General features: G+C 43.3%; 1 protein-coding gene across 3 annotated transcripts in view; it reads right to left on the bottom strand.

Annotated features, from left to right (window-relative positions):
* The window catches only part of MYO7A (myosin VIIA), a 199889-nt gene that overhangs the window by 44447 nt on the left and 140553 nt on the right, over window positions 1–14889 (bottom strand). For all 3 annotated transcript variants that reach the window (XM_067466470.1, XM_067466469.1, XM_067466471.1), the window contains 8 exons: window positions 13596–13680; window positions 11399–11617; window positions 9842–9949; window positions 7645–7854; window positions 5864–6067; window positions 5095–5271; window positions 2954–3043; window positions 1374–1501 (listed from right to left, as the gene is read on the bottom strand). In XM_067466470.1, the coding sequence (XP_067322571.1) occupies window positions 1374–1501; window positions 2954–3043; window positions 5095–5271; window positions 5864–6067; window positions 7645–7854; window positions 9842–9949; window positions 11399–11617; window positions 13596–13680 (1221 nt within the window). The remainder of the gene's footprint in view (window positions 1–1373; window positions 1502–2953; window positions 3044–5094; window positions 5272–5863; window positions 6068–7644; window positions 7855–9841; window positions 9950–11398; window positions 11618–13595; window positions 13681–14889) is intronic.

Here is a 14889-nt window from a genome sequence, read left to right as displayed (position 1 = left end):
TTGGTTCTAAACTTGTTTTGTTTTTAGGGGGCCCTTGCGTTTCGTTTTTTTTAATAATTCCAAAATTTTCCTTTTAAAAGTTTTGAAATATACGAAATTTCGTATAATTACGAATCGATTTGTTAATGGCGGACGCGATTGCGCAATATGCAAAAAAAACCTCCAAATGGGATGGGGGAACTTCTGAAGCTTCCCTCTCCCTCTGTTGTTGACTGTTGGTGTGATAAAACAAACAACAACTATAAAACTTGCACCAGACATGCGAAAATAATTACGAAATAATTACGAAATAAATTGAAAAAATTGTTTCGAATCTAATTTATTCCTCACACTATTCCTGCATGGCTCAATATTGGATCGTAAGCTAATTTAAATACGAATTAATAACGAATTACAAAATTAACGAACGAAACCGCCCAAGCCTACAAGCTACCTCTATACAGATACCCTCACTGATCGACTTTGCAGCTTCATGGCTATTCAAATGCTAATACCATTTACTAATGACAAGATTCACAATTCTTTAAACAGACAAGGCTTCTTTCTCCCAATCTGCACATTCCACAGGTTGCCTCACTAGCAACAGAACCTCTGAAGCCACAGCTACAGATGCAGCCCGAAAAACTCACAATCGATATTTGCAATAGAGATAAAAATCACAGAATTATAGAATCCTAGAGTTGGAAGAGACATAGTGGACCATCCAGTCCAACCCCCTGCCAAGAAGCAGGAAAATCACATTCAAAGCACCCCTAACAGATGGCCATCCTGCCTCTGCTTAAAAGCCTCCAAAGAAGGAGCCTCCACCACACTCCTGAGACAGATATATATCTCAGGATTCCTAAAATGGCTCCTGGGGATGTAGTTAGCTGAACCTGAAAAGTAGAGAAGGAATTCTGGTTTTTTTCTGGTCTCCTTGTGTTTTTAGCAATTTTGCAACATCTTCAACATCCAATCGCCAGAAAACTGATTGGTAGTAATAGGGCTTGCCCTGTACGTAAAGTCATGTGTAATACCACTGCTCATGAAGATCACTGCACAGGTAAGTTAAGACATCATGGCACGGTCAGAGGTTATTGATGAACTTTGCCCATTAATAGCATGGGATGTGTTTGCAGTGATGGAGGTGGCATATTGGCAAAGTATTGTGCATGGAGTTGTGCAATCAGAACTTTCACCACAGCTGATGGTCCTGCTTCAATTACTGTTTGCCACCTTTGAGCAATAAAGTCCTCATTCTAGTGCACAACCTGTCAACATTCATCTCCCCAAAGGGAATTATGCCATTGCTCATACATATATGTATGTATACATAATTATACTGAGAAGAATGCCCACAGAAAGTATTTCTTCTTTTCACACTAATATCTAACCTTAATCCTGGCCTGAGGATGCCATTACCAATAATGAAATGGAGCTTTTCCAAATTGGAGGTGGGCCGGTCCTCAAGCATGCTGTTGCCCTGGACGGTGGACTCACCATCATGAAGGCGTTTGGTCACCTGGCAAAACAGAGAGAAGAGGTCTTGGGTTCTGGTCGGGGAGAAAGGCAGCATATAAATTAAACCAATGTAATATAATATAAATATGTATAAATGTAATGTTCGTTTGTGGGATTGACATAACTCAAAAACCACTGGACGAATTGACACCAAATTTGGACGCAATACACTTATCAGGCCAATGAGGGACCATAACTCATAAAAAACACTGAAAAACACAGCAGAAGGGACTTAAAAAGCCAAAAATGCAAAAAGATGCTACAACGCATGCACAAAAACGAGTCCCCCAGCAAACAAAACACACAATAGCATATCCACACTCTCTTCTGGACTACAGCTCCCAGCATCCCCTAGACCATGCCCTTTAAGAGAGGATGATGATCCAAATGTACTGCTTCCAAGATGCAAGCTTTCTTCTCCTTGAATTTCTTTGAGAGCATCCCAATCCCTGCATAGTTCCAATTTCCTATGCCTGGACTGTAACTCCTACCAATCCTCCAGATAGATAGATTAGATATAGGTAGGTAGGTAGATTGATCAGGAGGACTGCTGGGAGCTGCAGTTCAAGAATAGGTAGAGAAGGAAGAACGGGGAGAAAGAGGAAGGGAAAGAAAAGAGGGGAAGAGAGGGAAGAGGAAGAGAAGGAAGAAAGGAGAGAAGGAAAGGAAAAAAAGGAAGGAAGGAGAGAAAGAAAGAAGGAGAGAAAGAAGGAGGGAAGGTTGGCCACAGCAACGTGTGGGGGGTACAGCTAGTATGTGTATATATATGTGTGTGTGTGTGTGTGTGTATAGTTGGTACATATGTGGAAGTACAGGCAGTCCCCAAGTTACAAGCAAGATAGGTTCTGTAAGTTTGTTTTTAAGTTGAATGCATTTGTAAGTTGGAACAGGTAATTCCAACTCCAGGTAAACACATTTTAAGTGTAATCCCAGCCATACATACGCACACACACACACAGACACATGTACATATAAGCTTTGGATGGCATAGGGAAGAGTTAACTCTCCTGTGGTGTTTCCTTTGTAGTCATCAAGTATGGGCAAGATGGCAAAAAAATGTAATGACGAAGAACAAACAAGCTAAAAGAAACGTAGCAGTTTGCTTTTTCCTGATTCTACTGGGAAGAGCACAATCCTTCCCTTTCTTCTCCTCTCTCTCCCGCTGAGTTAACCAAATACAAACTACTTTGGCACTTTGAATTCCATTTGCACCAAAAGAAATAAGCTAAAGACAAAGCAGTAATGTGGGAGAAGGAAACCAGGACATTTTTAAAACACGTGGGATGACAGAGGAGTAACAGGGACTGTCCCTGCCAAATAAGAACAGTTGGACATTGGGGGATACTTTGCTCCTCTTGTGTTTCTCTCAGGGTATTTGGCACCATGTTGAATAGCGAGTTGGACAAAGGTGCTATTAATGAGTCAGGTATGTCTTGGTGCATTACTTACTCACCTCTTCAGTTAACTTGGATTTCTTTTTGAGTGTCAAAGAGACCAGCTTGTGGCGTACGCTGTTCTTCTTGTGTCCTTCAATGTGAGCACTCTGCAAAAGACAAGAGAAATTGTCATATTTTCAGGGGCAAAAGAGAGAGAAAAAGAGAGCCGTGCTTGGACAGTCAGAACTTGAGGAATGAGAATGCCCCTCCAGCATGGCCAATTGTGCTGACTGCATTTCTGTTTATTAGGCCTGGGTAACAACGCAAAAATTTGTTTCTAAAATCGATTCGTTTTTTGGGGTTTTTTGCGTTTCGATATTTAAAATAATTACAAAATTTTCCTTTTTAAAAGTTCGGTATTTACGAAAATTCGTTATTATTAACGAATCAATTCGTTAAAATGGCGGACGCGGTTGTGCAACTTGCTCCCTTCTTCGCCCGGCAGGCACTTTGGGTCGCCCCGAATTGGCCCTGGCAGAGAGAGGGAGAGCGGGAGCGCACATGCGCGCGGCCCTGAAACCAGGAGCCCTGGTAGGAGCGTCGCTGCCTCTACTGCTGCCTCCTCCTCCTCCTCCTCCTCCTCCTCCTCCTCCTCTCCACGCTTCAGGCTTCTCTTCCTCTCTCTCTCCCTCTCTTGGGGCCGCCGGGAGAGGCGATGAACCTACCCGGAAAGCTTGGCGATCTTGACAAAGCTAAACACATTCATCCATGCAGCCGCCTGAGCTCTGCCCACTCGCCTCGCTCGCCCTTCTCTCGCTCACTCCAGCAGCTCCATGCCTGGGAGAAGGCGGCTTGGCAGGGCAGCTCTCCTTCTCTTCCTTTGTTGGCCTTTCTCTTCTCTTCCTTGTTGGCCGTGCAACAACTGGCCGGAGGGGGGTAGCAGCTCCCGTCCCCGCCAAGGTTTGCTGCTGCTGCTTCAGCTTCTTCTGCTGGGGAAAGGAAGAGAAGGAGAGCTGCCCTGCCAAGCCGCCTTCTCCCAGGCATGGAGCTGCTGGAGTGAGCGAGAGAAGGGCGAGCGAGGCGAGCGGGCAGAGCTCAGGCGGCTGCATGGATGGATGTGTTTAGCTTTGTCAAGATCGCCAAGCTTTCCGGGTAGGTTCATCGCCTCCCCATCCTCCTCTTCCTCCCTCGTCTTCACGGCATGTTTTGCTTTCGGGATTCTTCCAGGCTTTCCCTGGGGGTCTCTGGTGCCTCCTGGCGATGCTGGCGAAAGAGGGGCAACTAGGCAGGAGAGGAACCAGTGGCCCCGGTTCAACTTCCTGGCGAGTCCCAGGGGCTCTGCTTCTCCCCACCCTTCCTCCCCCCTTCCCCAGAGTGGGCATCTTGATCTCCATCCCTAAGGGGCATTTATTCTTGCAGGAGCAGAAAAAAGTGAAGCAGCCTTAAATGCCAAATCATTTCTGAGTATAAGCAGAATGTCATTCTATAACCAGCAAGAAAAATGCAGCCAGCTGGGCTTAGAGGCAAGAAGGAGTACCAATACGCAGAGCTTTGGGAGCTGAAATAATAACGAAACAATTACAAAACAATTACAAAATAGCTTTAAAAATTCGTTTTTTTAAAAAATGGCTCCAGATTGCTCCAGACTGATTCGTTATCGTTTTGTAATTCAAAAATTAACGAATTTTTTAACGAATTACGAATTAACGAAACGAATTGCCCAGCCCTACTGTTTATGAACCCACGCAATCTCTTCAATCATCTGGAGAGGCCCTGCTCTCGCTCCTGCCCCCTTCGCAGGCGCGATTGGTGGGGACGAGGGAGAGGGCCTTCTCTATGGTGGCCCCCCGACTCTGGAACTTACTCCCAAAAGGATATCAGACAAGCCCCCACAATGGCAGCTTTTAGCCTCAAAACGTGGCTGTTCCAGTGTGCCTTCCCTGAATAAAGGAAACAATGCCCTGCTCTGATCGATTTCCTGCAAAATGTCATCAGAAGCACTTTAACTACCAGTTGGGTTGGTCTCATAATATATAATCTTTTAAACCCTCCTGCTTAGATACATCCTACCTCTGTTCACGCCGAGTGTTTATTTTTTAAAAAAATTAATCTATTACATCTGATTAAGATGAAGGCTATAGTTGCCTTGAATACCATCTTGGGAAAAAGGATGTAAAATATAAATATGACTTGAATCATTAGATAAGGATTCACTTACCTCTCCTTCACCTTGCAAGGCTTGAAGTTCCTTTTTGTAAGTCTTCTTCCCCAACGTCTCATATATTTTGGTCATCACAGGAATCTTTTCGCTGCCATCGCTCATCGCTGTGTGATATTTTGGTTCGGGAAGGTCCCCCATGAAGCGAAGGATTGTGATCCACACTGCAAGGGCTGCCTTTTGTTGGTTTGTTTTGGAAATAAAAGAAAATATTTTATCAGAAACTGCCAAGGATGACAAAGAGAAGATACGAGTCAGACAGCTTAGACAACAGCTTCGTCCAAAAAGAACAAAATAGTCATTGAAAACTCCTGACTTCACCCAGATACAGTGAAATCCGGTGCCACGAAGACTCAAATGATGTGATCCATCAAACACAGATGAAGATGTATGAACTAGCAATCAATGGTTTTCAATAGAGAGATCAGGAACGATGAGAGATTCAATAGAGAGATCAGGAACGAAAAGTCTGTGTGAATGCATCCCATGGTATATTTCTATGAAGAGCCAAAATGGAATAACAAAGGATTACTGTGTTTACCAGGCATGGGCAAACTTTGGCCCTCCAGGTGTTTTGGACTTCAACTCCCACAATTCCTAACAGCCTACCGGCTGTTAGGAATTGTAGGATTTGTAGTCCAAAACACCTGGAGGGCTGAACTTTGCCCATGCCTGGTATATATGGTAGTCTGGATTATTATTGCCAAATTAGTACAGTGAAAGATTATGTGACATACTGTTTTCTACCAAATGGTTCATGGAGACTCACCAGCTGGTCTCCTTCATCCTCATGATACAGCAGCGGCTGCTTGAGAGGCCGGCGAATGTAGGTGTGTGTAGTTGTGCCTTGGAAATAAGTGGCAGCAAACTTTGCAAACTTGTACTCAGAGAGGTCTTCTTCCTCTTCCTCGGGCAAAGGTAAGGCTGTGTCCAGATCATCTTCCTCCAGCTCTTTTGAAACCCTCTCGAGATCCTGCAGAGAAAACATTGGTGATTTAATTTCACCTACTTATAAACTTCTTGCTTTCCTTGCAGTTTCTTCCCTCTCTATGAGTCTAAGATTCTATTTTTATGTATTTATTTTGCTTTGGATCTGGGTGTGTCGCCAGTGTTGCTGCTGAGGCTGAATCTGAGGGCCGGGCTTTAGCACAGCGGGTTAAACCATTAGCTACAGAATATCTTGCTGATCGAAAGGTTGACAGTTCAAGCCCGGGTAGGGGTGAGCTGCCAACCATCAGCCCAGCTTCTGCTCACCTAGCAGTCCAAAAACAGCAATTTTAGTAGATAAATAGGTACCGCTTTGATGGGGAGGTGATAAAAGGTGCCTATGTGGACATGACAGTGATTCGATACGGAGAGCAACTAAAGACAACAAAGCCCCTTGGCATGGAAGTTGAATGACAGCACCCCACCCCCCATGGCTGGAGTTGAGCACAGCCTCCAGATGCCAGAGATGGAAAAAGATGGGAAGCCTTTACCTCTGTTTATGTACTGTCTGTCTTCATCATAGAATCATAGAATTGGAAGAGACCTCATGGGCCATCCAGTACAACCCCATTCTGCCAAGAAGCAGGAAAATTGCATTCAAAGCACCCCTGACAGATGGCTATCCAGCCTCTGTTTAAAAGCCTTCAAAGAAGGAGTCTCCCACACACACCGAGGCAGAGAGTTCCACTGCTGAACAGCTCTCACAGTCAGGAAGTTCTTCCTCATGTTCAGACAGGATCTCCTTTCCTTTAGTTTGAAGCCATTGCCCAACGTCCTAGTCTCCAGGGCAGCTGAAAACAAGCTTGCTCCCTCCTCCCTATGATTTCTCCTCACATTCCAGCTTGTCAACATCTCCCTTCAATTGATGTGACCAGAATTGGACACAGCATGACTCCAGGTGTGGTCTGACTCAGGTAGAATAGAGGGGTAGCATGACTTCCCTGGATCTAGACACTAGACTCCTATTTATGCAGGCCAAGATCCCGCTGGCTTTTTTTTTGCCACCACGTGACATTGTTGGCTCATGTTTAACTTCCTCCCCATGAGGACTCCAAGATCTTTTTCACACGTACTGCTGTCGGGCCAGGCGTCACCCATTCGGTATCTTTGCATTTCATTTTTTTCTGCCTAAGTGGAGTATCTTACATTTGTCACCGCATTGAATGTTTGCCGTATATGTGTACTGTAATCTGTCCTGTGTCCCCTTGGGGAGATATAATATAAATAAAGTATATTATTATTATTATTATTATTATTATCTGAAAATCACATATACACATGATATGGTTATAGGTTTCTACAGAACATCAGCATATGTTGTGTATCTCAAAAACTAGAGCTGATAGGGGAAAACTGGTGCCATTTTTTTAATCAGCAGGTCAAGTATACCCAGAAACAGGACTAACATTGTAGGCACCAAAATGTCTGTCGGCCAGTGCTATTAATGTTTAAAGGAACCTCTATGTCTTTTTCAATGAAAGCAAGGAACATATCATGAAGAAAGCTATGCCATAAGCATTTGTGCATGCATTCAAATCTGGCACAGGGAGAACATTTTGTTACCTCAAAGCCATTGGGTGCTTGTCCTTCTTGTCCGGGCAAAGAAGACGTTGTTCCCAAGAAGCCAAACATTTTGTCCACCATGTCCGAGTCATTCACAGGTTCGTTTCGGGCCTTCTCCATTTTCTGCAAGAGTTCCTTTTTCCGTCGAGCTTCCTCCTTTTCTTTGATTTCCCTTTCGGCATCTTCCCGGGCCAGCTGGGCGAGGCGTAACTAGGAGAAAACTATGGAAATGAGTAAGACGAATTCAAGGGGGACACAAGTGCTGAGTAAAATAACCCTGAATGCCTGCAAGCATCTTGTTGAATCTTGGAAAATAAGGCTCTTAAGTATATGGATTACATTTTTAAAACTGTCAGAGCACCAAAGGGAAATTACCAAACACAGCACAGGCTTTTCACTTTTTGTGAAAAAGCAAAAAGATAATTTCCCCCACCTATCAGTTTCCTTATATTTTGCGCCAGAAGACCTTTTACCCTAAGTTGAGCAAAATAAATGCATGAAGAAAGTACTAAAAGACAGGACAAATAGCCAAAAGAAAACAAACAACCCACCCAGTACAAAGGTCTGTGCAAGAAGGCAGCAACATTAGTAATTTGCCCCCACACCACCATTGTGCAATGTGTGGATGCCCAAACAATTCTTACCACCTCAATTTGAAAAGACAGAAATGTGTTTTATTCATTCTCCTACCTGAGAGCAAGAATTTTGCATTCCTAATTGGAACACAGACCATCGGTTCTTGCCAATATCTGACAAGTGTCACAAAAAATGATCTCTGATTCAACATAATGAAGGTTAAGTCCAAAATACATGGCTGGTGGTAAGATGCAAGAAAGTGGCATATAAATGACTCAGTACTATGGTTAACAAATAGTAGAAACTCAAAAAAATGGAAGTGGGAAAAAGTTGTGTTGTCGAAGGCTTGCATTGCCAGAATTACTGGGTTGCTGTGAGTTTTCTGGGCTGTTTGGCCATATTCCAGAAGCATTCTCTCTTGACGTTTCACCTGCATCTATGGCAGGCAACCTCAGAGGTTGTGACTGCCACAGATGCAGACGAAATGTCAGGAGAGAATACTTCTAGAACATGGCCATATAGCCCCCAAAAGCTACAATAACTCATTGATTCCAGCCATGAAAGCCTTCGACAATACAATGTGAGGTATTGCAGGCACTGCAGACTACTTCAACCAGAGAAGTCAGCCATAGCAGAGCACCTGATGAACCAGCCTGGACACGGCATATTATTGGAGAAAACAGAAATGCTGGACCACTCTCACAACCACCATGTCAGACTACACAGAGAAGCCATGGAAATCTACAAGCATGTGGACAATTTCAACAGAAAGGAAGAGACCATGAAAATGAACAAAATCTGGCTACCAGTATTTAAAAACTCTAAAATTACAACAGCAAAACAGCAGAGAGGAAACAACCAGGCACATCTTAACACCTTTCAACAAAAGATTTTCCCAGGCTCAGCCAGGCCTTCAAATGCTAATGAAGGTGGTCAGTTGAAACATTCACACCTAGCTCCAGCAGAGAAGAGCTCTTTGCCCCACCCCAGCCATTCCACAGATATATAAACCCATTGTCCTAATTCCAACAGACCTCACTAACTCTGAGGATGCTTGCCATAGATGCAGGCGAAACGTCAAGAGCAATGCCTCTAGAACATGGCCCTATAGCCCGAAAAAACCTACAAGAACCTAATGTGAGGTCTGTTGGAAACTAGGCAAATGGGGTTTATATATCTGTGGACTAATGTCCCGCGTGGGAGAAAGAACTCTTGCCTTTTTGAGGCAAGTGTGAATGTTGCAATTGGCCACCTTGATTAGTATCGAATAGCCTTGCAACCTCAAAGCCTGGCTGCTTCTTGTCAGGGGGATCCTTTGTTGGGAGGTGTTGGGAAAATGTTGCTTCATTAGACTACAAATACTGCAATATTGCTGGAGAATCTTGGGAATTGCAATCCAAAAAGGCAAGTTTCCAAGCCCTGGCTATGTCCAGTATTCTCTTCGGACATCTAGATGCATTCAGTAAGGTCACAAACCCAAGGCAACTATAGGTTTTGTGAATTAATGTATTGACTAATATTGATTAGACTTAAGCCCTTCCAATAACATACGGAGAGGGCAGCGTCTGTACAGGAAAGCCTTGCAACGCCACATATATGTAAGGAAAATATAGGAACCCACTTGGTGCTTCTTTTCAGCTTCTTCTTTGGCTTTCTTGGCACTCATCTCCTTCCGCAGTCGCTCCTCTTCCAGCAGACGTAGCTTTTCAGCCTCCAGACGACGATGATACTGAAGAAAAGAGATTTTAAAGAGCTTACTTGAATTGGTTGCTTGGATAGTTCATTGTATTTAAGAAACAGACTCCAATGTGGGGAGTTGAATGGAATTTAGAAAACATAGGGTTGAACTAAATATGAAGGGTCACCCCCACTTTAAAAAATAATGTTTACTAAAGCTTGCCCTGAACATTACTAGACTTGACTTCTGAGGATTTGATTAAAATGCTGTCCCTGGGAGTTGACCACAGAGTTGTGCTAGAGGTGATATCTCTAGTTTAGTCTATTATTATTATTATTATTATTATTATTATTATTATTATTATTTATTATATGCTTTCTACTTTCATGGGATTCCTATGCACCTAATCCCAGCAAATGTGGGAGGCCAATTGTATAATTTTGGCGAGGGCTGAGCACCCATAACGTGAAGTGAATCCCCCACTTGGAGTGGGTAATGGTGTAGGATATGTTTTAGTTCCACTAAATATTTGCTTGTTGGCCTAAATACCCTCAATGCACCGGATCCTTTCTGATATTGGAAGCTAAGCAGGGTCAGCTGTGGTTAGTACTTGGATGGGAGTCCACCAATATCAGATGATGTAGGCTAGATTTCAGAGGAAGGAACTGGTTTTGCTCCAAGTCATTGTTTCTCAACCTGGGGGTTGGGACCCTGGAGGCGGGGGTTGTGAGGTGGTCACCAAAGAGCATTGGAAAACACAGTATTTTTTGTTGGTCATAGGGGTTCTGTGTGGGAAGTTTGGCCCAATTCTGTCTTTGGTGGAGTTCAAAATACTCTTTGATTGTAAGTGAACTATAAATCCCAGCAACTACAACTCCCAAATGTCAAGGTCTATTTTCCCCAAACTCCACCAGTGTTCACATTTGGGCATATTGAGTATTCGTGCCAAGTTTGGTCCAGATCTATCATTGTTTGAGTCCACAGTACTCTTTGGATGTAGGTGAACTACAACTCCCAAACTCAAGTTCAATGGCCACCAAACCCATCCAGTATTTTCTGTTGGTCATGGGAGTTCTGTGTGGCAAGTTTGGTTCAATTCCATTGTTGGTGGAGTTCAAAATGCTCTTTGATTGTAAGTTAACTATAAATCCCAGCAACTACAACTCCTAAATGTCAAAATCAATCCCCCACCACTATTTGGACGTATCAGGTATTTGTGCCAAATTTCGTTCGGTGAATGTAAATACATCCTGCATATCAGATATTTACATGGCTATTCATAACAGTAGCAAAATTATAGTTATGAAGTAGCAATGAAAATAATTTCATGGTTGGGGGTCACCACAACATGAGGAACTGTATTAAGGGGTTGCGGCATTAGGAAGGTTAGGAAACACTCTTCTAAGTCTTCTTTGCCTAAGAAAACTCTTTAAAATTAATGGGATTGCGGTAAGTCGACATCCAAGCTGAAGAAGGTATGCATACACTTAGGAAACGTACCTCTCCCTTCAAACGCTTATATAGGCGGCGAGCAATCATGCCCCGGGCATAGGCCTGGATGGTGAAGACTGCCCAGAGGCGATGTCGGAATGCCCGGCGGACCAGGAAACCCCGGCACCGGGCTTGGAATTCGATGATGCGCCTGCGAGCCATGTGGTACTGCTTGTGCAGTTTGCGGGAACGGTAGAGGGCCTGCAGCCTCAGGAAGCCAATGCGCATCTTGAAAAGGAAATGGGTTTAAGAAAGCCAGATGTCTCTTTGTTATTGAGAAATCAGACACACCACCCCAACAAAAATATATCAATTGAAAGATGTAGAAAATATAGCCAGCCACATGGTCATTTCTAATTGCCCTAAAAAGTAAGATTTTTAAGAAATTCCTTGGAAATTCCCTAGAATGTAAACTCACCTCACCCTATCATAATCCTCAAACAATGCCTGCACACCTAATTATGGAGCCAAACCAGAGATTACTGAAGTTACCCAATGTATACTTCCTGGGAACCCATTCAGGCTGGTTAACACCCATTGCTACCAATTTTTTCATCAGCACGGACCACTGCCCTCCCCAGGCTGAGGAAACAGACATCATTAGTACCCATTACTTCAAACCTTACCCATATTGTTTCCTTCACACAACCCATGAGCGGTAGAACCATCAACATCTATAAAACTGTGAAATAACAATTAATTAAATTTCCCTCCAAACCTGGAGGCCAATCAGGAAAAAGGACAGACAATGCATCCCAGCCAACCAGCATGAAGATCCTATCTTGCCACAACCTGGACCAAATGACACTCTGGGGAGCAGAAGTTTTTTTGTTTCAAACTGTTGTCAAAGTGCTGCAACTATTTCTCCATATTTGCATAGAGATACTCCAGTCTTTGGTAGTGCAGACTCTGCTGACATCCTCTCTGGCCAGGAAGAATAAAAACCTCCGCTTTTGCCTTCTAACTCATCTGTGACTTGATTTGGTCTTTTGGATTAGCTAGACATGTCATACTTGCCAAACCTGTGATTTTATTGCAATTGAAATCATATTACATCTTTCCCAGAGTGAAATCCAAAAACTAGATTAGATGTTAACATCATATCAAAGTTTGCACATGGGCATCATTTTGCATTAGAACTCTCACATTCTGGGAGGCATACCGGAGGTTTAGCACAGCTGGTAAATCACCAGCAACTAGAAGATCTGTCAACCGAAAGATTGCAAGTTCGAAGCCCCAGGTCGGTGTGAGCACTCGACTGTCAGCCCTGCTCACTGTTTACCTAAACAGTTTGAAGACAGCTTTAGCTGTAATTAGAGAAATTAGGTATTGCTAAAAGTGTGGGAGGTGTTTTACGACACCATAAAGAAAGATCAGAAAATCCTGGGTGACCAAAAAGGAAGGAGGAAGACCTGACGGCTCTTCGTCATAGAGAATGGAGGAACAGCACCCCCTGTGGCTGGACTCACCCTTGGCACCAAAAAAAAAAATCCCAACACTTCCTTTCTGTTCTGTTCTGTCTGTGTATTGTGTATATAAAAGTGGCAATGAATGTTTGCTGTGTATGTGTGCTGTGATCCGCCCTGAGTCCTCTTGGGGTCAGAAGGGCAGAATAGAAATAAAGTGTTATCATTTATTTATGTTATCATATCTGGGAGCCACGGTACAAAAAATCAGGTTTTCAAGTCCTGTCTTAAATGTATATTTGCATTTACTACATCAATTACTTTAATGCAACAATACTAACAAACAAAAAACAAACAAACAGTGGTGATTGGTGACTTCCACATTTGCGGCATGGTGAACCTGTCTGGGAACAAATGGCATCAAAATGGTTGATTACGCCTATACAAAATACACTGGAGTACTTTCTCATTCTTTTGCACACTGCTGGAGAATTTTATGGCATCATTTTATGGTCTGCTATAACAACCAGGAGCCTGTTCAAAGTCTGAAACTGATTTTGAGACTTTGAAAAATGGAAGTGGCCAGTTTTAAATGGCCAAGTGCATTTGCAAAGGCGTAGATGGCCTTATTTAGTTGAATTTCTGCTTTACAGTTGGTGGGTACTTCCCACTAAGATCAGGGTTTGTTGGTAGCCGCGGACCCATTGAAGTTGCCCCTCTGAGATAGCAGCTCAGATAGAGACATTTCTGGATTTGGCAGACAAACAGTTATGCTCCTTGTGCGTTCCTGGAACACTTACAGCACCGTAGTTTCTCCGGCAATTATGGCCCCTCCAGTTCCGCTGAATCATCAGAGCTGCATTCCTCACTTTCAGGAAATTCGACCTAGAAAAAGAGATTAGAATCATTCAGTTCTGTTTCCATTATATTATGTCATACCTCTCTCCTTGTTTATAGATTTTCTCTCTGTTTTCAATGCTCAGCTGTGAGTGCTGCTGTTCATCTCTCGTTGGTGTTGTTTGCCATCAATGACCTCCATCACAGGGTTTTCGTGGTGACATTTGTTCAAGAACAGTTTGCTATGGCCCTTCTCTGAGGTTGAGAGTGTGTGACCTGCCTGAAATCACGTTTTGGGTTTCGATGGACTAGTGCGGATTTGAGTCATAGGATGCATCTACACTGCAGGAATTAATGTAGTTTGGAATTGTCAAAGGTTTTCATGGCCGGAATCACTGGGTTGTTGTGAGTTTTCCAGGCTGTATGGCTATATTCCAGAAGCATTCTCTTCTGGTGTTTTGCCTGCATCTATGACAGACATCCCCAGAGGTTCCTTTGAGGCAAACTCTGAGGATACCTGCCATAGATGTGGGAGAAACGTCAGGAGAGAATGCTTCTGGAACATGGCCATATAGCCTGGAAAACTTACAACAACCTAGTTTGGAATTACTTTGACTCAACGCTGTTTTGGGATTTGCAGTTTGGTGAGATACCAGGAGTCTTTGACAGGGAAGGCTAAAGGCATTGTAAAACTACAACTCCCACAACTCCACAGAATTGAACCATAGCAATTAAAGTGGTGTCAAACAGTATTAATTCTACAGTGGAGATGCACCTTTAGTCATCTTCACATCCTCTTCTAAGACCCCACCTATTTACCTTTTTTAGAAGCCCCTATATCTGTTCTATTGGGCCTATTCTATTCATTTATTTATGTACAGTATTTATGTTCCACCTTTCTCACCCCACAGGGGACTCAGGGCGGATCACAATGTACATATACGTGGCAAACATTCAATGCCATTAGACATACAACATATATAGACAGACACAGAGGCTATTTAACTTTCCAGCTTCATAAGGGCATGCTATTTGAATTCCGGCCACCGGGGGAACTGTCACTTCACCATCCACTTGTGATTCTGATGGAGTACTTTCTCATTCTTTTGCATGCTGCTGGAGAGTTTTATGGCGTTGTAAATTAGTTAAATTAGCCTCCCTGTATAAGCAGTACCTACATTTCCTACTTGACAGATGCAACTGTCTTTCGGGCTGCAAAGGTCAACAGCAAGCTAGACTAATGGTTGGGAGCTTACT

The sequence above is a fragment of the Anolis sagrei genome, chromosome 3, assembly GCF_037176765.1.
Source record: "Anolis sagrei isolate rAnoSag1 chromosome 3, rAnoSag1.mat, whole genome shotgun sequence".
Classification (NCBI taxonomy): domain Eukaryota; kingdom Metazoa; phylum Chordata; class Lepidosauria; order Squamata; family Dactyloidae; genus Anolis; species Anolis sagrei.
This window is presented reverse-complemented; position numbering and strand designations above follow the sequence as displayed.